General features: G+C 37.7%; 1 protein-coding gene across 25 annotated transcripts in view; it reads right to left on the reverse strand.

The window, feature by feature from the left end:
* DLG2 (discs large MAGUK scaffold protein 2) overlaps nt 1-24,669 on the reverse strand; it is a 1,600,462-nt gene that overhangs the window by 6,765 nt on the left and 1,569,028 nt on the right. For 23 of the 25 annotated variants that reach the window (XM_056115953.1, XM_056115951.1, XM_056115947.1 and 20 more), the window contains 5 exons: nt 15,622-15,672; nt 14,554-14,655; nt 10,815-10,987; nt 6,560-6,669; nt 275-366 (listed from right to left, as the gene is read on the reverse strand). In XM_056115953.1, coding sequence (XP_055971928.1) covers nt 275-366; nt 6,560-6,669; nt 10,815-10,987; nt 14,554-14,655; nt 15,622-15,672 — 528 coding nt within the window. Of the gene's footprint in view, nt 1-274; nt 367-6,559; nt 6,670-10,814; nt 10,988-14,553; nt 14,656-15,621; nt 15,673-23,689; nt 23,732-24,669 lie in introns of all 25 variants that reach the window. The other 2 variants (XM_056115956.1, XM_056115945.1) reach the window with 1 other exon arrangement.

A 24,669-nucleotide genomic window follows, 5' to 3' on the forward strand; every position in this document is an offset into this window, starting at 1 on the left:
CATGCTTAAGATCTTCTTAGTGCTAGAGATATCCTAGAGGCATCTGCCCTCACGGTTTCGGTTGGGGGGTCTGTGGGAATATGGAAGTTGCTTGTGGTCAGATTCAGGGAAGCCAGAGTTCAGAGTTCTGGGTCAAGTGGAGGAAACAGAGGGAAGTCAGGAATTCTCAGTAAGGATGTTTCAGGACCTAGGTATACCAGGCCTGGGCCCCTCTCCATGTCACATCTCAGTCAATTTATCTCCTTTATCACGGTTTAAGTTTACATGAACTTACCTGTAAAATATTCTCCAAATTCTTGTTCTAGCTTAATTGCACGATCATAAGTTTTCTTGGCTTGCTCCTCTGTTAGACGCTTATTCATTTCCCTAGGAAATAAGGATTTGATATTAGAGTAGAAAGTAAATACACCAAATTCTAAAAAATTAAATGTCTGAAAATGAAACCTGTAGAAAGTACAAGTTTTCTGCTTTTTTTCTGGACTCTTTTTTTGTTAGAATAATCACAGCAAATTAGGACACCCTCCCATGAAATTCACTCTCTTGGTTTCATAGTGAAATGAAACAGAATCTTTTGCCTTATGATCTACAGCTGTGGTTCCCCATTATGGAGTTCCACCTGGTAAAAATAAATACACTTCTTCCATGGCAGGGCTGAGGACTTTTTTTTATTTTTTATTTTATTTATTTATATATTATTTTGCTTTTTGGGTCACACCCAGCGATGCACAGGAGTTAATTTTTTGCACTCAGGAATTACTACTGTCAGTGTTTGGAGGATCATATGAGAGTCTGGGAATCGAACATGGGTCAGCCGCATGCAAGGCAAACACCCTACCCGCTGTACTATCGCTCCAGCCCACTGAGGATATTTAAACCAGGTGCTCTGGTGTCTCCTTGATCTACTTGTTTCATCTGTTTTCTTAGGAATATAATTTCCAAATTCTAACCTTCTTGATCACCCTACCTTGGACTTTAGGCAGGAACCCTTTCTCTCTTAAGCAGGGGATGTGGAACTACAAAAGTGTCCCAGCAGTCATCAGTGGGGAAGACACGTTACACTGTTGACAGCTGGATGTGAAGTTTCCCCGGTCCTAATCACCCAGATTTGGCTTCCCCACTCTCCCTCCAGAGGGCTGCCATTCATCTTTAATGTGTAGAAACATGTGTAGAAACATAATGTGTAGAAACATAAAATACACTTCCAAAGAGTGGTAGAAAATGAGATAAGTCCCTTTGGTATTGTGATTAAGTAATTTAATTTTCTTTCAGACTGAAAAACATTGATCACCAACTTTATGAAAGGTGAGAACAGTCTCAATCAACAAAAATCCCCGGTCTTCACTTGTCTTTATAATTAAATGCCATCTCAAGTTGTTGCTGGGAGATGCTGGAATTAAAATAGGCATAGAGAGAGAATGAAAAAGAAAAATTGCTTGGACTAAAATATTCAAATAACAATAAGTAAGTGATTCTAAGTGTTGAAGGAATGTGGAAAGAAAACTTTGCCTCCTACTTTGGTGATTTGATAGGAGGAAGGATTGAAATGAGTTATGACTGGACACTCTCTTTCTGTGAATCTAGCTCCAGGGTGTATCATTAAATATCCACAGCACTATTTGATGATGGTGAGAAAGTTTAAATTCTGCTTGGCCTCAAAGATAAATCAAGGTTGGAAGAAAAGAAAAAAAAGTCAACTGATTCCTCAATAGTGGTATCTTTGTTCCTGTCTTTCAGGTGGCAAAAAAGTTTGCTTAAGAAACTGAATGTATTAAAATAAAATGATTTAATCATCTATTTTTATTAATCCAAGACACTTTATTAACTGAAGACTGACAATCGTTGCCTCGGATCCTTATAAGTTTACCACTGTGGCTACACTAAGCTGATTAAAATTCAGCTAAGTTCAGTAAAGACATGTTGATTAGTCCAATGTATCACACAGACAAGAGAATGGACTGCTTTTCACACATTGTAGGAAACCAGAGATATGGTTAATCCTTTTTATTTTATTTTGTTTTTTCTTTCTTTCTTTCTTTTTTCACTACATCCAGCAGTGCTCAGGGCTTACTTCAGGTTCTGTACTCAGGGATCACTATGTGATGCTGGTAATCATGCAAGGCAAGTGCCCGACCCACTGTACTATCCTTTCAACCTTCAGTTTAAAAAAAGCAAGTGACAGGCCTGTTAGAGTGAAGGGATTTACATAAACTCCTAACGGATAAATCTCAAAACTTTGGATTTTTAAAAGCCAATTTTAGTTAAAGAGACTTCCTGTCATATGAAGACAGCATCTTTCATAAGAGATATCTAAAATAAAAAAACACCCCAAAACAAGAGTTGGACAGTAACACAATTCTGGAAAGATTTCTTTTTTTAAAATTATAATCATAGATTTACATTTTTTAAAAATTATTATTAGTGAAACACCATGAGGCACAATTGTAGACTTACAAAGTTTTATGTTTGGGTTTCAGTTATACAAAGATCGAGTACCCATCCCTCCACCACTGCCCATTTTCTGCCACCACGGATCTCAGTATCCCTCCCACCCCCACCCCCCTCATCCCACCCTGCCTCTGTGGCAGGGCATTCCCTTTTGTTCTCTCTCTCCTTTTGGGTGCTGTGGTTTGCAAAAGAGGCATTGAGTAGCAATCATATTCGGCCTATAGTCTACTTTCAGCATGCATCTCCCATCCCGGGAGGATCCCACAACACCCTTTATTTGGTGCTCCCTTCCCTATCTGAGCTCCCTTTTCCCCTAACATGTGTGGCTGGCCTCCAAGTCATGGAGTAAACTTCCTGGTACTTTGCTTGGCTATTCTTGGGTGTTAGTCTCCTATTTTGTTTCTTTATGTTCCCCAGATGAATGCAATCTTTCTATGTCTGTCCTTCTCTTTCTGACTCATTTCACTTAGCATGATACTTAATTCTGGAAAGAATTAATGAGTGCAATAGGTATATATCATGCACTAATGAGTGCAATAGGTATATATCATAATCCCTGATATGATTCAGGAAATTTCTTTCCTGAATTCTTGTGGAAAGAAATTCATCTTGGAGACTGGAGTGACGGTACAGTGGATAGTACATTTTCTTTGCATGCAGACTACTTGGGTTTGACCCCTGGTATCCCATATGGTTCCCCGAGCACTGCAAGGAATAATTCCTGGTTGCAAAGCCTGGAATAACCCCTGAGGACTGACAGATGTTGCCCCCCCAAAAAAACAAAAATTTTTAAAAAAGAAGAAATCCATCTTGTACTGAAAAGTGGTATCTCTAATTTTCCTTCCAAATAATCCAAGCACTAGAACCTGTTAGTGGCTGCCTCTTTTGGATGCAGAAGATTCTGGGCCTACATTGAATTATTCTTACAAAAAGTGTAACTGCTACAATATTAAGAAATAATGCACATTTGTTTCTAATTTGACTTCACCTACTTGTACTGCTCTGTCTTTTCTGAGTTCCCATTGCAGAAGAAGTTATCTGTTAGTTTTACAATGGCTGAGTTGAGGTTTTATCTTTCAATTTATGAAATTATCTTGTTCTTTAAGGGCAGAGACCATATTTGTTCATTGACAAGTGATATGGAACCTGAATCAATATTTATTCATTGGAACACTAACTGAAAAAATGGACAGCTAGGCCAATAAACAAAGGAATGATACATTGAAGACAGATGTGCACATAGGATGTCTTGAAAGATGGCAAAAACAGATTGGAGAGTCTGAAGAGACACAGGAAAGATTTTCACTGCTTTGTGTGTGGAGGGGGTTGGTACCACATGGTATCTCTTTCAAATACATCTTTGACTTTATGCCCCTTGGGAGAGTCAGCAATATATGTGGTAATACGTGGTATGATGTGGATGATGCACTTGAGAAATAATGTGTGTAGAAATAATGAGGTAGCAATGCCTAAATGTGACAGCTACCACGCTTTTGTTCCAACTGACCTAGCATTCACTTCTCCCTGGGGAACCTGAAAGGCATGCCAACATGTCTTCTGAAATAAAATCCTTGTAAAAGAGTGAAATGGAAAGCCCATCCACAGCATAGAGTCACAAGATCACATTCTCAAGACCTACGAATATGGCCACAGCAAATCACATCAGATCCACCTCCCTTATTGTGGAATCAATATCAATCAAGCCTTTATATGTCTCAGCATCTTGGAGATAAATGTCTGTGACAGAACCCCTAAGGCCATGCTGCAGAAGTCACCTCATAGTTGTGTCAGGAAGTAAACCTTTGTTGACACACACCAGAGGGGAAAGTCTGGCCCAGAACATAGAGAAGGAAATGTGCAAATGCTATTCTCCCTCAGGAATCTCAATACTCTGGCCATTCCTCTCATTGCATCTTTAGTACATGAAAACTTAGCTTTTCTGTTTCTTAAACACATTTTAAGATGCTGTTTCTGGGAAGTGAGGATCATTTTTCTCTTTTTATTAATGTTAGTCTTAAAACAATATTTGTGGTACAGATCACAAATTACTCTTACGTAATAAATTTGTGGCTGGTGCTTAATTCTCTTTGTGCAGTGTTCAACAGAGTATTCTACATGAGGAGAAATTCAATAATGCCTTCAGGAAAAATGCTATCACGAACCATTATTTTATCATCAGTATGCATCACTTCTTTGCACCAATTATGGGCAAAGCTCTTTTTCCTATAATTCAATGCCTGAATTTACAGGGTGAAAGGTACTGCCAGTGACTTCCTGATTTAATATTTTCATCCTGGTAAGAATCATTGTCCATATTTTAAATATGGGAATATCTTCAGCTTTTAAGAAGCATTTTTGGCAATTCCCTCTAAGATTATCTTTTCAACTTCGTTTTCTTAGACTGTAATTCCAGTACCTTGCATTTGTGTTGCTTCTTTATCCCCAAAGAAAATGCAGAACAGTCAATATCTTCCACAAGAAATTATTTTCACTCTGAGATTAAGTAAATTAATTTCTGTGATTTTTTTCCATAAACACTACTTTCCAGTTCTTTGTGAACTGGAGGGTTCAAATGTGAATCCTCTCAAACATGCTGGGACCTCTCTAATTGGAAGCATATTTGAGCAAAGTTCTTATAATAGACATGCTAGCATTAACTCTTGGAAAAGATACTAATTATGGGTGTTATAATGATAAAATAGTTGTATTCCTTTTATAATAAAGTAACTTTGAATCTTTAATAGTAATAAGATCTACAACTTATTAAGTGTTTAGCATATGTACAAAAAGTTTTACATTAAGCTATTACTAGCCTTGAGGTTAACCCTTAATGAGTTTTAATACACTTACTCTTAAGGTACATATTATAAATTTTCTTAGTTTAGAGACGAGGAATTTAATCCTACAGAGTTCAAAGCAATGTTTGGCTGACAGGTGGCAAAACAGAGAACCAAACCAAGGTTGACTAATTTTTAGATCAGAATTAGAATCAAATTAAAGTTGACTCATTTTCAGATTTGACTATGTTAGTCTTCCTTTTTAAATGGGACTAGTTAATTAATATCCACAATCTCTATAAATTTCTGTGGAAAATGTGTCATTTTATAGACACAATTTACTTATTTTTGAAAAAAGATACTTGACAGGTTCTGTGAGAAATTAAAAACAAAGATGAAGATCTGAATTCTACATCCTTCCCTGTTTATAAATGTGCACAAGTATGGAAAAAATGGTAAGAGTTATAGATGTTTTATTACTATGCCACTAAGAAGCTTCCTAATAGATTAGTGCCACACACACAAGGTGCCTTGCCCTGCGTTCCCAGTGCTGGGGACTGTATCAAGTCACTCATGCAACCCAAGTGTTCTACATTCATTCATTCATTCATCATCCTGTTATTTGTTGATTGCCTCAAGCAGGCCCCAGTAACGTCTCTTTCATCCTAGCCCTGAGATTATATTCAAGGCTCTTTAGGAGAATGAGACCCATCATTGTTACTGGTATTTGGCATATTTGGTGCGCCATGGGGAGTTTGCCAGACTCTGCCCTGTGGGCAGGCTATATGCGATAGCCTGCAAGTTTGTCCAGAGTAGGAATGAGATAATAGTGTTCTACATCTGAATTAAATTCCTTCTTCCCACACCATCCCCTTTTGTGACTATGGGGATTGGCTGTATAAGGTTTTAATTAAGGAGCATAAGTATTCTATGATAGAACAAAGTGAAAAGTCAAAGGAAAGAGTCTAAAATATTGTCTGTTCTCTCTATAAAAATTGACACATTTAAAAGATTTACCCATAGTACAACTCTCAAAAGTAAGAGATCATTCAAAGATTGCTTCCAAACCAAAACAATCTTCAAAACGACAAAAGTCATACATCCCTGAACTTGTAAAATTAAAATAATAATCAAGAAACAGGTGTGAAGACATTTAAAAGAAATGCTCACATTATGCTTCGAATGCTTCAAAAAACTTAAAATCATCTATTTTTTAAAAGAAAGACGTAAAAATAGACAAAACATTTTCCATTTATAAACATTTATGACAAATAATTTTTAACAACTTTCTGTGATATAAGGAATGGGGCTAGTAGTAGGGTTCTCTTTCTACTTACATCAGTGGTTCCAGGGACCTGGGCTTAATGAAAATGGCAATTGGATAGAGCTGTGCAACTTGTAACCGCTTAATAGCATTTCCTGATACATCAAGTATACAGTGTTTTCCCTGGTAGAAAGAGAAAAAAATGAAGTTAATCTAGAATGACTATAAATAAATCTAAAAGATAACGACAAAATAAGCAGTTTTTTTAGAGGCACTTAAGGTATAAAGGCTGAATAAAGGGTCGCTGCAACACATAAATTCGGTCACGGTCCTCCCATTGTTCATCGATTTGCTCGAGCGGGCCCAGTAACGTCTCCATCATGAGACTTGTTGCTACTGTGTTTGGCATATCAAGTACGTCACGGGGAGCTTGCCAGGCTCTGCCGTGCGGGCGAGATACTCTCGGTAGCTTGCCGGGCTCTCCGAGAGGGGTGAGGAATCAAACTCGAGTTGGCCATGTTGGTTGTGTGCAAGGCAAAAGCCTTGCCGCTGTGCTATCGCTCCAGCAAAACATAAATAAAAATCGATTATTCCAGACCACAACAGAATGCTTGCAATAACAAATTTATCACTGCTTGCTTACCACTTGGAAGAAGCATTTTGCCTGTGTTGTCTCAGTTCACTTATTTTTTTTTCTTTTTGAGTCACCCTGGTAATGCTCAGGGGTTACTCCTGGCTCTTCACTCAGGCATTACTCCTGGCAGTGCTTGGGGGACCATATGGGATGCTGGGAATCTAACCTGGGTTGGTCGCATGCAAGGCAAATTCCCTTCCCACTGTACTATCACTCCAGCCACAGTTCACTTAATTTTTAAAATATGCTTGGCACAAAGAAGAAATATAGACTATGGGATCTAACTGGGATCATTCTCATGCAGTTTATAAATCATTCTTGAAGATAATTGTCAAGAAGAAATCCCCAAATCTTTATATCTGCCACTCTATTTTACAGAAGAGAAGACAAAGTCTTAGGAATATTAATTAACTTGCCCAAAGTCACAGTGCTAGAGAACTCAGACCTGACTTGAATGCTGACAGAATCAGTGGCTGAAGTAGACAGATAACTTTATTATTTTACCCTGTTCAATGATAGAGTTTGAAGAATGGTCACTGTCACTCCCATTGCTTATCGATTTGCTCGAGCGGGCCCAGTAATGTCTCCATTGTGGCACTTGTTACTGTGTTTGGCATATCTAATACGTCACAGAGAGCTTGCCAGGCTTTGCTGTGTGGGCGAGATACTCTCGATAGCTTGCTGGGCTCTCCAAGAGGGGTGAAGGAATTAAACCTGGGTCAGCCTGTTTGGCCGCGTGCAAGGCAAATGCCCTACCTGCTGTGCTATTGCTTCAGCCCTGAAGAATGGTAATCTTTCAAATTTAGAGCAATTCCATCAGCCTTTGCTAAGTGCTTATTTGCATCCTTCCTTCTGTGTAATCAGTTTAGCAAAGGATGAATACAAAAAATATTATCTAAAAAATCAATATATATATATATATATATATACTAAATGCTGAGTCAGAGGCTTGCACAAGTATATAAATATCTTATTTTTTAATAACAAGAACCACTGTTGCATAATAGCATACCTCATTTAACTGAACTTGCAGTGTAATAAATGCTCAGAGCAAGCTCAAAGTATTTCTAGAAAAGTGGATACATTTACCACACATTATATTCTACCTCCTGGAAAGAAACTGTCTCATTAGGTTTGAGCTAGAGGAAATTTATACAATAAAAGAAAAAGCAAGTTATGCAGATAGGATTAATCCCAAATCAATAATAGGGGATAAAATCTCATCTGTAATATTCACAAGAAAATGAACAGAATTCTGTGAATACTTGAACTCTCATGGAGGAACAAACTAACATGATTTAAGTCCGTTATCACTTATAATAAGTTCCAAATTTTCTATCCGTGAAAGACAGAAGCTATATGAAATATCTAAAAGCAGGCTGGAGAGATAGGACAGTGGTTAAGGCACTTGCTTTACAGAGAACCAATCTCATTTAGACCCCTGGACCACGTATTATCCTCTGAGCACTGCCAGGAGTGATCCCTGAACACAGGAGTAAGGCCTGAGCACAGCTGAATGTCCCCAAGCCTCCCTTACCCCGATGGCTGCCCAAAACAAACAAAATCTAAATACTGTTTGATTAATTACCAATTTGACAAAGATTGTTACATGTTTAAAGTTGATGAAAGATGCAATTATCTAGGAAACAGTCTAGAAGCAGTAAACTGATAGAATATAAAGATAGGATGCCACTTCTTAGTTTAATTTCAGATAGGATTGAAAATTTCTTCTAAAAAAATTTAGGTATATCAGTTTTCAGGCTCAAAACTGAGCTCTTCTCAAAGTGGGGGTGGCAGCCCTCTTACCTCCTAACTCTCTTACTTCTGGAGGCCCCAACAGCTATACGCACAGCTGCTGCCATGTAAACTCATCTACCCAGTTTTATAGATCTGGAGTTCCTGGAGCGACCTACAGGAAGCTGCTTGACACCTCCAAATTCCACAATACTGGCAGCTCAGTAGGAGCACACCAAGTTTGTTGGAAAAGTAGTACAGAAGACAGCTAAGCTCAATAAACAAAAACAGTAACGCAGAAGTCTCAACTAAAAATGAACAGCTTAGGAAACCTTCAGACAACTTAATGACACCATTTGAGATGTAACAACTTTCACAAATCTTCTTTTATTAAATTATTTTTAAAAATAATTCATTAGCCACTTAGTTGTAGCAAGCAATATAAAATAAATTATCTGCCCAAAAGTAGAGAGAGATATTAAGAAGGAAATTATCTGCCATAGAGGCAGGGATTGGGGTGGGGGATGGTGGTGGGAGGGTGGTGGAAATTGTACACTGGTGGAGAGATGAGTGTTCGATCATTGTATGACTGAAACTCAATCATGAAAACTTTGTAACTATCTCATAGTGATTCAATAATTTTTTTAAAAAAAATATTGTCAGTATTTATTACTCAAGTGGTTTGAGTCTTCAGAAACACCTCTAACTCCAAATGCTTGTATGTCCCTGTCTTTGAAATACAATGAATATGTCTTATCTAAAAGAACCCAAAATAATAAAATAAATTATCTTGTCCCTGTTAAGGAGAACTAGTCTTGTGGGGGTGGTAGGAAAAATAGGAACAATGGTGGAGGAAAGGTCTTAGTGGTGGAGGGATTGGTGTCGGAACATTTAAAGCCTGAAACAACTGTGTTACGTGCACAGTTTTTAAATAAAGTAAAAAGAAAAAAATTTAAACAAGTACATCAAAGAGAGGAAATAGGTTATGTTCAAAGCAACCCAACAAATACTAATTGCATGATAGAATATAATTTGTTCTTAGCCTTTTTTCCCTACTATGAAATTGTTTATGTGTGCACAGGAGCTTAGAATCTCTCTCCAGGCAATTCTTCAAACTACTGTTAAGTGCTTTTTTTCACTATTTTCTCTTAAAGAATCTCCTCTTTTCCATCTTTGAGGAATATTCATAGGAAAATTCATAGGAAGGAATCATGGCATATTCATCTCTTTTAGGCTGAAACTTCCTAGTACAGGCTGGACCAATTCTTTTATCCAGCTACTCTGCCGCAAGGATCACAATTTCATGGAGATAAAATATAATTTCTGCGGTCACTGTCACTGTCACTCTCCTCCAATTGTTCATCGATTTGTTCGAGCAGGCCCAGTAACATTGCGGGACTTGTTGTTACTGTTTTTGGCATATCAAATACGTCACGAGTAGCTTGCCAGGCTTTGCCATGCGGACGAGATACTCTCAGTAGCTTGCTGGGCTCTCCGAGAGGAGTGGAGGAATCGAAGGTGGAGGAATCAAACTCAGGTCGGCTGGGTCGGCTATGTTCAAGGCAAATGCCCTACCCGCTGTGCTATCGCTCCAGCCCATAATTTCTGCTACCACATACAATTCAGTATCATGATTTAAACCATTAGAAGTAACAAAACTTCCTTAATAAATTCAACACGTATTAGGACCAGAGATAAGTGAATCAAGGGAATATCAGTCTCCATAAACCTCAAACCATTAATTGCCTCTCTATTTATAGCCTCTGCTCAAGTCTGTCAGTAGACATTGGTGAGATTAGAACAATGATGAATAAACTTGCCCAAAAGGGATGTTCTGCTAAGACATCTTGAAAGGAATATTTAATAAAAATTTACAACTGCCGTCAGAATGAGTAATAACCTTCCAAATGCAGTTTATCAAAGGGCTTTTCATGGGAGCTATAACGACTGGTGAACATACCCTTTCTGCGACAAATCTCACAGACTGCACACTGGTTCCATATAAGTTGTCGTTGTACTGGCCCGCTTCTATAAACTTGTGCTCTTGGATATCTTTCTCCATTTGTTCTCTGGAAATGACAAAGTGATAGTCTCTGCCATCTACCTCATAGTCGCGCTTTGGCCTCGTCGTATCTTTATAAAACAACAAAAAATTGAATTAAGAACAGTAATTCCGGTAAATTCTCTTGATATCTATATTCTAACCATACTCTGAACACAGATATATAAAGATTTGTGATATGAATGAACATAGCACAGTAACAGGTACTTTAGCATAACTGCTTTTCATAAACAAGTATAAAACTGGATAAAATACATGGAAGGGCTTCTTTCCAGCATCATACCCCAGGCAGTACAGGAATGTGATCCTTTAGAAGAGAAGTACCCGAGAAAAACTTGACGTTGACCTTGACTCTATTTCTTTTTTTAAAAAATATTTTTATTTTATAAAGTAGTTGACAATATTTGATTACACATAGTATTCAAACGCCAGTCTCACCACCATTATACCTCCCCACCACCATATTTCAGATGTTTCCATCCTGGACCCCAATCCCTGCCCCAAAGCGAACTGAAATAATATATTTTGTATTGTTATGAAAATCTGCTGAGAATGCTAGAAAAAAAAGTATCCTTAGAGGAAAGAGTGTGAGGATTGTTGTATTTCACCCCGGGGCCATTAAACCCTTCTGTAAGAGATCACGATCATGTTGTTAAAGGTTAAGCCTTGTGTGTTTTTTTTAAATATATATCTGTAAATGTCAAATGTGGTGCAGTAATCCTGGAATACAGGTAGAGTATTTGGCTTGAAGTATCGAGATGTCGCATGGTCCAGGAGTAGATGCGCTTGTGGGTGAGGCTTCACCAGAGAGTGTGGAGAGCGGCCATGAGTTTGGCAGTGGCTGAGTTCTGGAAGTTTTTGGCTGCCCAGACTGGGTTCATTGGGGCCAGGTGGGGTCTCACCTGCCCCCTCGGGGGCACCCCAAGTGAAACAGCCTGGCAAGGTGGAAGTCCAGTGGTATAGTTATGGAGAGCGGACCTTGACTCTATTTCTAAATGAAGAACTGAGAGGGCACCAAGTATAGTCATGCTTGATTTAACTCTAGTGACGTGATCTGAAAAAAGCATCAGGATTGTGTCACTGTGTCCGTATCAGAGTATCATAGGGTGTAGTTACACAAATGTAGATGATCTAATCTACAACACATCTTGGCTATATTATGTATTCTATTCAGACGATCGATGTAAATATTTCCTCTCAGTGACTGAAGCATTGTTAAACGATGCATGACAAACATGTTCAGCTGGAGTTCAGAGAGAACTGGGTATTTGGTTGAAATTTCAGAAGGGCCACATTCAGAATACTCTAGACCTACTTTTGCAGTCACTACTTGTCTGTAAATAAGTAATGATGGGAAAAAGCTGGTCTGTCAGTAAATGATTACCTGCCAGACAAGAACTTGATATTCTATAAATTTAAAAAAAATTCATTATTTTAGGAATGTAGCATCATAGTAACAGATTGTGGGGCAAGAAACAAAAGAATGATGTTTCATAATAATTAGGAGGACTAAATGGGCATATAATAGAAATATGAAAATATGTAAATGAGGGCCTAAATATAACCACATGACTAGAAGTGGCCAAACATCTTAGTAAATCTAGTAAATGATCTTAGTAAAAAGAGAAAGAAATCTATCCTTTTGAATAAAAATGTCTAAATATTTCCAGTTTTGGGCTCAGGTATTGGAAATCTATCTTTAAAAAAAATCATCACAACTTTAAATTGAAGATCAATATGTTAATTTATAAGTTAGAAATCACAATTATAAATACAATTTCATGTTAGTGGTAAGTCGTAGCAGTGGAAAGTAGAAAAAAATCTAAACTTGAAGTGCCCATAAATAAAGAATTGTTGAGATAACCATTCAAAATATTTATTTAGAATTAAAAAAAATCGGGACTAGGAATATAATACAGGGAATTGGGTGCTTCCCTTGCATTTGAACAACCTATGTTCTATCCCTGATACAAAAAAAAATTAAGCAGGGAGTGTATGCATACCCAGTCACTGGAGAAAAATACATGCATATTTAAGAAAGAATAAATGGAAATCTACAAAGTTTGCTTCCGTTTCCTTCATGACTTGGGAGAGAGCTCTTAGCTGGTTAAAAGGTTCTACAAATTTCTGTATCATGATGTTATCTCCTGGTACCCTGTGGGATTTTGTACATTTAAATATTTCTTATTTAACTTCCTTTTTAGCAGTTTTCAAGTTTTATATAACACACATGCATTGATTATACTGGTACTAATAATTTAAAAATAGAAAGGGAAGACTGAGTAAAGTGGAACCAGTGTTTTAAGTGTCTTTTTTTCTTTCAAAAGTGGAAGAAAGAAAAATGACCGTAGCTGGACTAGGATTTGACTCCTGTTGTCTACCTGTAATCTTTCTTGGAATGTGTTTTAGAGCGGGATTTTCTCTTGAGCCCTTGCTGGGAATATGAGCTCCAGCAAGTGTCCTAGTTCACTCTGTCTGTGCATTGGTCACATGCAATTCCTGCTTTTATGTATCACCGGTGATGTTTACCATGATGAAATATGAGATGCTTCAAAGCATGAAGGGTTGAAACTGTAAAGCGCGAGAGAAATCTTTGGATCAGATTTAAAAGCTTGATTTTTCTACTAAGTTAAGGTTTCCTGCGGGTTTGTCTACACCAAAGGGCTCTATGTATGAGAGAAAGAGAGAGAGAGAGAGAGAGAGAGAGACAGACAGACAGACAGACAGACAGGCAGACAGAAAAGAGAGAGTGGACTGGGAAGTACAGGAAGTAGAATTGGTAAATCCTACAGGGCACTGTCAGGGTGAATAGGAGACCCATTGATTGTCCACAGAGATAAGCAAGAAGATTTAACTTTGTAATGTCCTTTAATGTAGTTGATTTTTCTCAACCGCTCAACACACATGGGACTGTAAGAAGGCACAGTAGAGGCGATTTTGCTTTGAGATTCGCCATGACTCTAAAAACATCCTGTAGCACTGTCTTCCTGTTGTTCATCAATTTGCTCGAGCGGGCCCAGTAATGTATCCATTGTGAGACTTAGTGTTACTGTGTTTGGCACATCTAATTCGTCACGGGTAGCTTGCCAGGCTTTGCCATGCGGGCGAGAGATACCCTCCGTAGCTTGCCAGGCTCTTCGAGAGGGGTGGAGGAAATGAACCCGGGTCAGCCAGGCTAGCCGTGTCCAAAGCAAACACCCTACTGCTGTATGATTTTAATATACAGCTATCTTTCTGGTCTCATTATTTTGGAAAAGATAGTTAGGACATCTCAATCTACAGGAACACATTAATGACTATTAATCTGTTATTATTTTAAATGTCTATGGGAGTTACAAAAGTGTATTTATCCTGCTTTGAGGAGATCGAAACCTGGCAGTATCAGGGAACACTATTAGGCAAAACCAAACCAAACCAAAACAAACCAAAACAAAAGAAAATGAAATAAAAACCACAACCCCCCCAAAAAAACCATTCCCCAAACCCCAAACAAATCCCCCAAAGTCCCCCAAATAAAAAGAATGTTCAGGTAATAGGTAGATACCATTGAAGGAAGAGAGAATTAGATGAAAAGAATGATATTTTATCATTTCAAAAAGATACAATTTTAAAAAAAAGATACAAATGTGTTACTTACGAGGCACACAGGAACCAAATTTGTCAGGGAATTCAGATATCAGGTCATCATTGATGCGATCCTTCATGGGGCCCAGGATAATAACTGGCCTGGTATAGGTTACTAAGAGAGTGAAAGCAACATGTAGATGAAGAATATGACTTGGAAACCACTGAAAAATAATACTGTAAGGTTTATTTTTCACTAGAAATGGTCAAACATGTATTAGATACCGAGGGTATTAATTTTTTCGGAACAATTGCCCACATAATCCCTGCTTTGGGAAAATGATATTTAATATTCCGTAGTATTCTCTGCCTATGTATATTTTCTAGAACTTAGTAACAGCCAAAAGCAAATGAAGTGTCTGATATGAAATTAAACACTTGGAGGGTTTTTGCTTATTCTTAGGTGATATCCAAACAGCTAGTGAATCTCAAGTGAGTGGAAGAGAACGATGCCAAGGCAACTACCTGCCTATTATTCAGATGATGTTTTAAAAATGAGTTGTTGGTAGCAATGGCACCTTTCCTTGGATCTAAATATTTTTCTTACTCTGCCAGGATTTCCTAATCCTCTTAATCCGGGGATTAGAGGAATTTGGGGCATCCTTTGCAACATTCTTGTCAATAGCCAAGTGACTTGCTATTCTACCTTCAAGACGAAAGCGTAGGGTCTGGGATCACCCACCAAAAGATGGTGGTTTTATAGCTTAAGATCATCCACCAACAGATGGTGGTCTGTAGTTTAAGAAGCTCCTTCTCCAGGCTGAAGTAACTTCAGTCTCCCGGGAGATATTCTCCACTCGGTCTGTAGATGGAACCCTAGGGAAACAGGGTATGTTCCTTCCCACTGAGAACTTGGGCAGAACTCGCTGAGAATCTGGTCAACTCCCCTTTCTTTCGGAAGCTGTTACTACCCAAGCTCCGATAAACTGCTTGGTTATCAAGACCGAAGAAACAGCAAGGTCCAATCGAGGGGCAGCGAAGGAGAAAGTCGAGTTTATTTACTTTACTGTTCCTCCCCCAAAAGTGTTACTTGTTATGGCCTGAAAATCAGAAACAAGACAGAGCATGCTGGGAAACTTACTTTCCTGCCTGGTGACAGGTTCATAAGAAAGAATGAAGTCTTCTTGCCCTCCTAAGAAGAGAAAAAAAGAAATGTTGCAGTGAACTAACAGTCAAACATAACAGCTACATGCTTGGAAAATGGGATATAGTTTAGGGGTAATCTTCCTTTGCTCTCTCTCTCTCTCCTTGAACTATTAAAAATTCCCTTTATCTTCATAAGCTTCCTTAGCACTGTGTCACTATTAGGTTATTGATGGCTGTAACTCTTAATATCTGGAAGTCAGCTATTAGCTATCTGCAGTCAACTATCCAAGGGTTTACTGATATACTGTTAGAATTTCTGCATTTTATTTCATTTTCTTTTCTATTTCCCAAAGAAGCACATTTTCAAAAGTGGCTTCTTGTTTTATTTATGATACAAAACCTTCACCCATGTATGCATAAAGATTTTTATTCTAATGATAATTAATCAGGAAAGTACTGCATCAACCCCAAAAGACTGAAAAACTGGGCAGAACCGAAATGCACTGCTAAGTCTAGTCTCATAATTTTTCCTTTGGAAAGATAATTTAGGAAGAACGTGTAATGAAAGTATAGTGGAAACTGCTCCAATGACATTTTGTTGTAAACCTTCTGATTGACAGTGGGTCTCAAGGTAACAGAGACAAGTAGTCATAGAAGTAAAATAGTTGTAGGCATTTTTTTAATAGTCTGTTTTACACAGATCATGAATTGGCCTGAGATTATTCTGGTTCCAGCTGCAGACATGTAAAGACCTATCCTTATTTGCATTCGTTCTAGGACTACCTTTTAAAGGGGAAATAGTTTAGGGTTTTTGAAAAGAATTTCCTGCCAGCTGTTTATGGAGAAGTGTAATACAAATTAAGTTTTCCTAAAAATGATGGACAGTGAATATCATGGTTTATTTTCTTATCACCCCTAACATCCAGCCCTCCACCCCGTATGCTCTTCTTTCATTACTCACAGCATCAGGGGCAGGGGTGGATTGGAGGGAGGCAAGTTTACTTTGTGGAGGAATTGATGTTATATGTTTTAATACATGACAGTTTTCATCAGGACAACTAATTTTGAGAAATTAAGCATTATATGGATAAAACTGAAGTATAGAGGTCTTCCCTGGAGATAGGTAGCTGATGGTGAGTAGATCCAAGAATGCATAACTTTTACAAGCAGTAGGATTAGCCTAGACGTTCTTCCTCACCCTTTGTAAGGCCTGGTTCAGAATGGCACTGCTATGTAAAATGCTCCCTAAAGGGATGAAGACCAGGCTTTGATGCTTCCACAGGGCATCTACTGTTCACGGAATTTACCCTGGACAGGGATTTGGTATATGAGGAATGAGACATTTAAAAATATCTGGAATAAAATTACTCCACTTTAATCCATGAAGGGACCTGAAATTTAGAGATTAGACTTTCTTCCACACCTCTTGACCCTCATGTCATTAATTGCCAAGTTCTGGGGGGAAAAGGGCTGACATCACTGAAATGCAGACAATTAGAGTTAAGGGAAAGGAATAGTTAGGGATGGAAGCCTGGCAGACGTCTTGAATTGCTGACTGAAACTGCTCATGGAACACGCAAGTCTCTGCTCTAGGCTGGGAGTTTCAGCAAGGTCAAGCCTGGGTTCCATTGAGCACTGTGTTTCCACTGCTTAACAAAGAGTAGCAAAGACATTGGATCTTGTCATTTTCTTAATGAGAAAACATTGTTTTTCTCATTTCCATGGTAGAAAACTGAATGAACAATTGAGGTCAAAGACAAGTTCTACTCTACTCATATTTTTTTCCTTTAGGAAGTGAGGTTTTCTCTGAAGAAATAGAACATCATGTTTACACCAGAATCACCTTCCAGTGGCCTTGCATGACATTTCAAAGGCAAGATTTCAACAAAACATTTGTTGTTGGGATATTTAATTAGTCATCAAGAAAACTAGGAAGAAGCAACGTGGCTTCAATTCACCTTGTTAGAAGGGCCTGTCTTGGCTTATGTACCACTTTTTTGGTTTACATGGTAGCTTACAAACAGAAAGGCAAAAGGGCATTAGGAACAACAGCTAAGGTTCATCTCAATCCTCCAGACCCTGTGACACTTGGGTAGCTCATAAGGGAAACTGCAGAAAGTAAAGTGCTGGTATATAAAGCTGTGAATTCAGCAACTTACACCCAATTCTATTTCCATGTTGAAGAATGAAAAGCCCTTTAGACAATGGGAAAAGACCTAGAGCGGGGGGTAAAAAGTTGAAGCAGGGGCAGAAAGTGACCAAGGGTTTTTTTGTATGCATCAGCTTCTGTTTTTCACTGGTATTTCCATTAAGAAAGAGTCTCCAAACATTAGCTATTTGCTAAATGAAGAAGCTGAGGCTCAGACGAGTTAATGTTGGCTGTTTCCTCAGTTAGGAACAAGTGGAGTCAAGACTCAAGGTATAAAAAAGATTGTCTCAAAAATCAAGAGCTATAGAGTTCTCTGTGGGTGCCTAGGGTTTGAGAGGTGGGATTGAGTAAAGGGCGGTGGGCAACCCTTCCAAATAAACAAAGGATGGGAGGTAGAGATAAAAACCCAACCCAGAGGCCAGCAGTTGTTCTAGCAATAAACACCAACTTAAAAAAACAATAAAAAGCTGCTGTGTCATCTCCACAGAATAGTCATCCTTCGTAGTTTTTCTATTTTTTGCTCAGAAGGTGTTGGTACTCAGAAATAACAGCTGACAGAAAGGTACAATCTATGACTTATACTTGTGCTGGCACTGTTGGGCTGAAAGTGGGAGAACAGCATGTGGGGACTTAGCAGAAGCCTCTGGAACAGTCTTCACAAAACAGTTGGTACTGATGCAGAAAACAAGATACAATAGGGTGATTCAAATCTGACTCCCAGAGTTCCTTAGGATAAAGCAAAGCAAATCAAGATTCTCAGGAATTTTTGGAAGCTAGGAAAGAAAGGAGGGAAGTGAAGATCAGAGACAATATACTTCATGTTCTAAATGGAGTGTTTAATGGCTGCATTTAATGATTATTAAGAAAAAATAGGCCTTTGAGCCAAATAATATTAGTGTGGAAAAAGGATGTGGTTTTCATGTGCACAGAGGGCAAGTATGTAGAGATCTCCTAGTTTGAGCCTCTGACAAGCATCACATAGTGAACATTGCCTGCGTTATGACTGAGCATCAACTCTTTTATTTATTTTGGGTTGTTCCCAGGCTGTGCTTAGGAAGTGTGGATCTCTTCTGGTTCTTGTTCAATAATACAGGGGCCTAAAGAGATCAGGCCCTTGGTGCCAGGAACAACTGTACGCAAGGCATGGACCACTGTGTATCTTTCCACCCCTGGTTCCAACACTTTTAAATACAACTCTCAGATCCTTATTATCAATTGGATAGAGTTGTAGGATTTTCTTTCTTGTTATTGTTGATTTAGCCCTCTTTTGGTTTGGCTTGGGGGCCAGACTCGGCAGTGCTGAGGGCTTACTCCTCTTGCAAACAGGCTGAGTATCAAACTGGGATTGTCTGCATGCAGGACAGGGTTTTAACCCTTATACTATATCTGGTCTCAGAGTAGAAATCTTGATTAAATCTACTTGCTATCTCTTTTATAACCCAAGCTACTCATGTTATATAGGAGAGAATGGATGTTCAAACACTTAGTATTTTTCTTCAAAGTCACAAAGTGAATTGGTGGTACAGAATCTTCATAGGATATGTAGAAGATTAATATAGTTCATCTTAAGACATATGTTCATTTACCCCATTTTCTTTTTTTCCTTTTTTTGGGTGTTTGGGCCACACACATAGTTCATCTTAAGACATAGTCAATGCTAATGCTATATTTTGATGCTGTAGTTTGTATTAATTTTATGGAGTGATATGGAACGGTTGAATATATTAGATAAAATATGAGGAGGGCTGATTTACATGGGTCACAAATAGAAAAGTGTGAAAAGTTTAGAATTCAGATAGGAAATAACTCAATTTGACTTGCAGTATCACTATATTGATGAGATACAGATCCTATTGGAGTTTAAGCTTCCACACATGTCAAATAAAAAGTGTCTACACAAGATATAATGAATAGGGTCTTTTTGCTTTGCAAAACTCAAGTGGCATAATATAAATAATGAAAAATTGATAATGAATGACTATAAAACTTGAGGAAATATAAGGGAAGTACTTGAGAAATGAGAAAAATATGGGTGCTGTTTTAATTGCGTCTAAAGGAAGTCTTGGGTCTCTGCGCATTAACACCTCAATTCCACCTAGATTATTTTTTAAAAGACTTTGTTTTCAAAATCCTCCTTAACTGATAAGCACCAATAGGCTAGAAAGATGATCAACATCTTTTCAGCTCTACTGAGTCCTTTTTGGTTTGTTTTTGATTTTGGCCATACCTGGAGATGCTCAGGGCTAACTCTTGACTCTGCACACAGCAATCACTTCTGATGGGTTTCAGGGGACTATATGGGAGGCTGGGAATAGAATCTGGGCTGGTCACATGCAAGACCAGAATCTTATTTGCTGTACTATCTCTCCAGCTCATTTACTGATTTTAAGGAAGGCTTTTACTTGTGGAGATTTGCAATATCTCCATTACACCAATGGGGTCTTTACTGTCTCCTAATAAAAGACAGCTGAAAATCATGAAACAAACCAATCACAGATGCAATCTTGGGCTTTGTTATTTTGTTGACAGAGAGAAATCTGGAACTAGCTCATAATTAAGATAGCACTGAAGAAGTAATTTGTAAATTAGACAATATGCACTATGATTAATGCACTATAATGCGCGATATGCACTATAATGCAGTTGCATTGCAATGAGTGTTTAGTATAGTTGTAACTTGAAAGAAGTATTCTATAATGCATGAGATGATCCTGCAAATATCTGAGCTATTTATTCAAAATGGAAGTTTGCGTAAATAAGCTTTTGCATGTGCTCTCACATATGTCAATGGCTAGCTAGAACACTAGTTTCTAGTCACTGATCTTTTTTAGAAAGTATTTTTGTTCCCAGAGTGGACACGGAATGGTTATCAGAGTAAAACAGTAGTGCTTGGCTAACTGTGGGGAAAATGTTTTATATATGTGTATAGTGTTATTCACAAAGCAGACAAGTTTTTATTAGGGCAAAGGTCAAGAACTCAATAGGAAAAAACATTTTTTTTAAAAAAAAAAGGTATTGAAGGTAGCACTTCCTGGAAACCCTGTTTTCCCAAGTCTTTGCCTTTTATCATGCTTCTCCCATCTTTGTGAAGCTCAGCTCAAAGGGTCTTTGAAATTGTCTCAAGTTCTCTATAATACTTGGGTCAGAGTTTTATCTTAGAAACATGCAATTCTTTTCCCGAGTTGGTTGACATTCTTAACAGTGCTTCTGAAAAGGGCATAACATCATTTAGACATGGAATGAATAAGTAAATCTATCTCTGTGCTTCTGTTCTTGAGAAGAAATTATCTTTTCTTCCCCTGTAAATTATGACAATATCCCTTATCTTTGTTCATTTGCTAGGAAAGAAACATAAGTGAATGATCTTTCATAAACTAAGACTCAAGTCAATATAAATTATTAGGCTCTACATTTGTTCTACTAGTATTATGAAGTCCAGTTCCAACTCTGCTCTTTCCTCATAGATATTCAAGCTACTTTCAAATAGCTCCTTTATTCACTCAGCTGACATTTATGTGTACCTACTATTACAGAGTGAAACGGAATATGGACTTCATCTTCATCTTTTAAACTTTTTTTTTATGTTTTGCCAGGGGAGTGAGAAGGCCACACCTATTGGTACTCAGGGATGCCAAGGATTGAACGTGGGTCTCCTTCATGTTTTTCAAATACTCTAGATATTTGACTCATTTATCCAGCCCCAATCTTGGAGCACTACTTCCAGAATTTCTTAGGCTGCTAACAGGCTGAAAGTCTTTGTCCAGCAGTATATAACTTAATGATAATGGGAATTACATCCCCTGCTCTGATGTTCTGAGAAAGGAGAAGTCTAAATAGTAATACTCTCAGAGGATTTCTAAGGGTAGTATTCATTTATGTTTTCTAGAAAAATGATGGAAAGAAGAGCAAGGTCTGATGTTTTACCCTTTCTATATCTGTATCTGCTGGAAGTATAATGCTGAAAAATTGAAAATAGAACAAAGAAACTATGAACTATGGTCTTCATGAACCTACTAAGTAAGGTAGGTTATACCTTATACCAAATTGAGAATGCATAAGGTGTGATGAATACAATCTTCGATTACTTAGTTTTGGTCTAGTTTCTTTCTTTCTTTCTTTCTTCCTTTCTTTCTTTCTTTCTTTCTTTCAAGCAAAACGTACCAAGACATGAAAGAAATAAAAGTTATCCCAAGTTGTAAATATCATAATTTTTAAAAAGAGAGTAAAAATTTAAGTATCAAATTTTATTTTATTTTTTTCTTTCGGGCTATACTTGCTTGTGTTTAGGGTTTACTCCTTAGTCCTTGCTCTCCAGTTAGGGATCACTCCTGGCAGGCTTTTGAGTTTGCCTTGGGCAAGGTAAGCACCCTACCTTCTGTGCTATTGCTCTGTCTCCAAGTAGCAGGTTCTTGTGGGGAGTAAGAACCTTTGGATTCTTTTCATCACTGAAACTCAACAGTCCACTGAGAAATAAAGCTAGGTGGTTCTAATACTGAATGATTGAATTAAAGCATCTCACCATCATATTTTCCCCCTCATGGTGCTCTTCATATTCTTCTCAGGCTTCTACCTCCATCTGTCTTCCTCTTTTGCCCTTCTCTCCTACCTGTCACTGATTTAATTCTCCAAGGCTTTTTTTTTTAAAAAAAAAAATCCCCAAAGAATTTATCTCCTAGAATACTAATGCTCTATCTCAATGAAGAAAAACCACAGACTATGGTTTTGTAAAGTACCATGTTGTAATGAAAAATAACTATTATAGATTTCAATTAAAATCACGTTAAAGAAAAAATTCAGTCAATTTCTGTATTGTCTGTGGTGGGTGATACAGGTTTGGTCTGCAGTTTTCTAACATCCATGACAATTGCTTTTTTAGTAACCCACTTCACTAAGAAGTACAAATAAATATTAGAGAAATGGTAAGAATTTCAATCATATTATATATCTATGTTAGTCACTCAACCAGTATTAATGGGTAGTTAGAAATCAGAAGAAGTCATCCAAAAGACGTGCTTGTTATTCCATGAGCATTTTATATACTGAGCAAATGGCTTGAGGTGACAAAACCAATACCATAAAAAAAATTAACAAGTTACCTACCTTCTCATTCAATCTCTCTGATCCAAGATTTGTTATTTTTTTTTAAAGCAAATTTCTTCCTTATTAGAAGATTAAACGTTCTCATCACTTCCCAACCACCAAAAAGATAAAGTTAATTCTTTCATAGCATGTGCTTTAAATATTTATCAAAAGGAGAGGAGATATAAAAGGCTCATTCTCAATTTAAAAGCAGCATTGTAATTTATAAAAATTTTCCTTTGTATAGGAAAACCAGGAAAGGAAAATAAAAGGCAAAATTAGAAATAAAATAAAATCATGAAGACTTTCTGACCATCGATGGACTTTATATTATTTTTGGGAACAGAGTGTCAAAATTAAAGTCATTGAAAATTTTACCCCCCCCCCCTTTTTTTCTTGGTGTTTGGGCCTTACTCAGGGGGTTACTCCTGGCTCTGCACTCTGGAATCATTCCTGGTGGTACTCAGGAAATCATATGGGATGCTGGGGATGGAACCTGGTGGCCACATGCAAGCCAAGACCTGATTCCTTCCTCTGGACTATCTCTCTCGCCCCATATTTCCCACTTTCTCTGCAGAATTGAGTGACAGTCAACTAAAAATGGGATTGTTTATTACCAATATTGTCATTGTTTCTGCAAATCACCTAGAGATTGCCATGACTCTTGTGTCTTTTGCATCTTTCTGCAGAAAATGGTGATTTCATCTCAAGCCATTTGCTGTGAATGAGGATGATAAAGGGAAGCAATTGAAAACAACAGCAAAAATCTAGAATGACCACCGCAGGCAATGGGCAATTGCAAAGAAAAGAACCACGCGCCAAAGCAGTAACTTACTGTAGCTACTTTCACTATCGCTGGCATTAGAAGAAACATGTTCTGCAAGAACAGCACAGCAAATTAAAGAAATACTAAGCACTGTAGAGCAGCCATAACATAAAGGAATACACTCATGCAAGCCTACCAGGAACATGAGGGCAAAGCAAGTAAAAGGTTGCAGGAAAGACAGCTTCAGAAAACCCAGAAATGATAAAGAAGATGAAAACTTTATCTTCATTTTTATACAAAGCTACTTGGTTGCTGTCTTTTGAACAAAAAAAGAAAAGTAACTGTAATTACAGAAAATTTGTAATCTTAATATAAGCACTTTTTTGGGGGAGGGATAATTACTTTGACCCACTTATTTAGTTTTTATTGTCTATACTCTTACGAAGCGAGTAGGCTTCTTGCCTACCAGTGACGGAGCTTCTGTTGTGTAGATGCTGCCTTCATGGAGCATTTTTTTGTTTCTCGGTTTTTGTCTTCATTTGTATATATTTGTTTATTTTTGCTGGGACACTGCATTAAAATTACCATTTGTTCCCTGGAATTCCTTGCATTCTATTTCTATTTAACTCTATTTCTATTTATTTAAAATGATTATCAGGATGGAAAGAGTAATTGGTAGCAGTTGTTTTTTTTTCTTCTGATTCAGTGAGTGAAAGTTTTGGAGAGAAAACTAAATCACAGAAGAGTGTAAGAGTGTTTTATTAATCAGAGCAATAATTTATTGCTGTGTTTTTTTAATTGGATTATGGGAGAACCAAACAGGCACAGGGTGGTCTGTACTATGTATAGGTCTCGGCCCAAAGTATGTATGTATGTGTGTGTGTGTGTGTGTGTGTGTGTGTGTGTGTGTATGTGAATATGTGAATTTTCCTTTACTCCATATGAGATAACAAGATTAAGAGTAGGTGAGTGTTTGATTTCTGAAGCTCATTAGGAATAGCTTTAGTTTTTTAAAAATGTGACCACTGTATGTTTTTAGAAAAAGGAAA

The sequence above is a fragment of the Sorex fumeus genome, unplaced genomic scaffold (assembly GCF_029834395.1).
Source record: "Sorex fumeus unplaced genomic scaffold, SorFum_2.1 ptg000030l, whole genome shotgun sequence".
Taxonomy (NCBI): Eukaryota; Metazoa; Chordata; class Mammalia; order Eulipotyphla; family Soricidae; genus Sorex; species Sorex fumeus.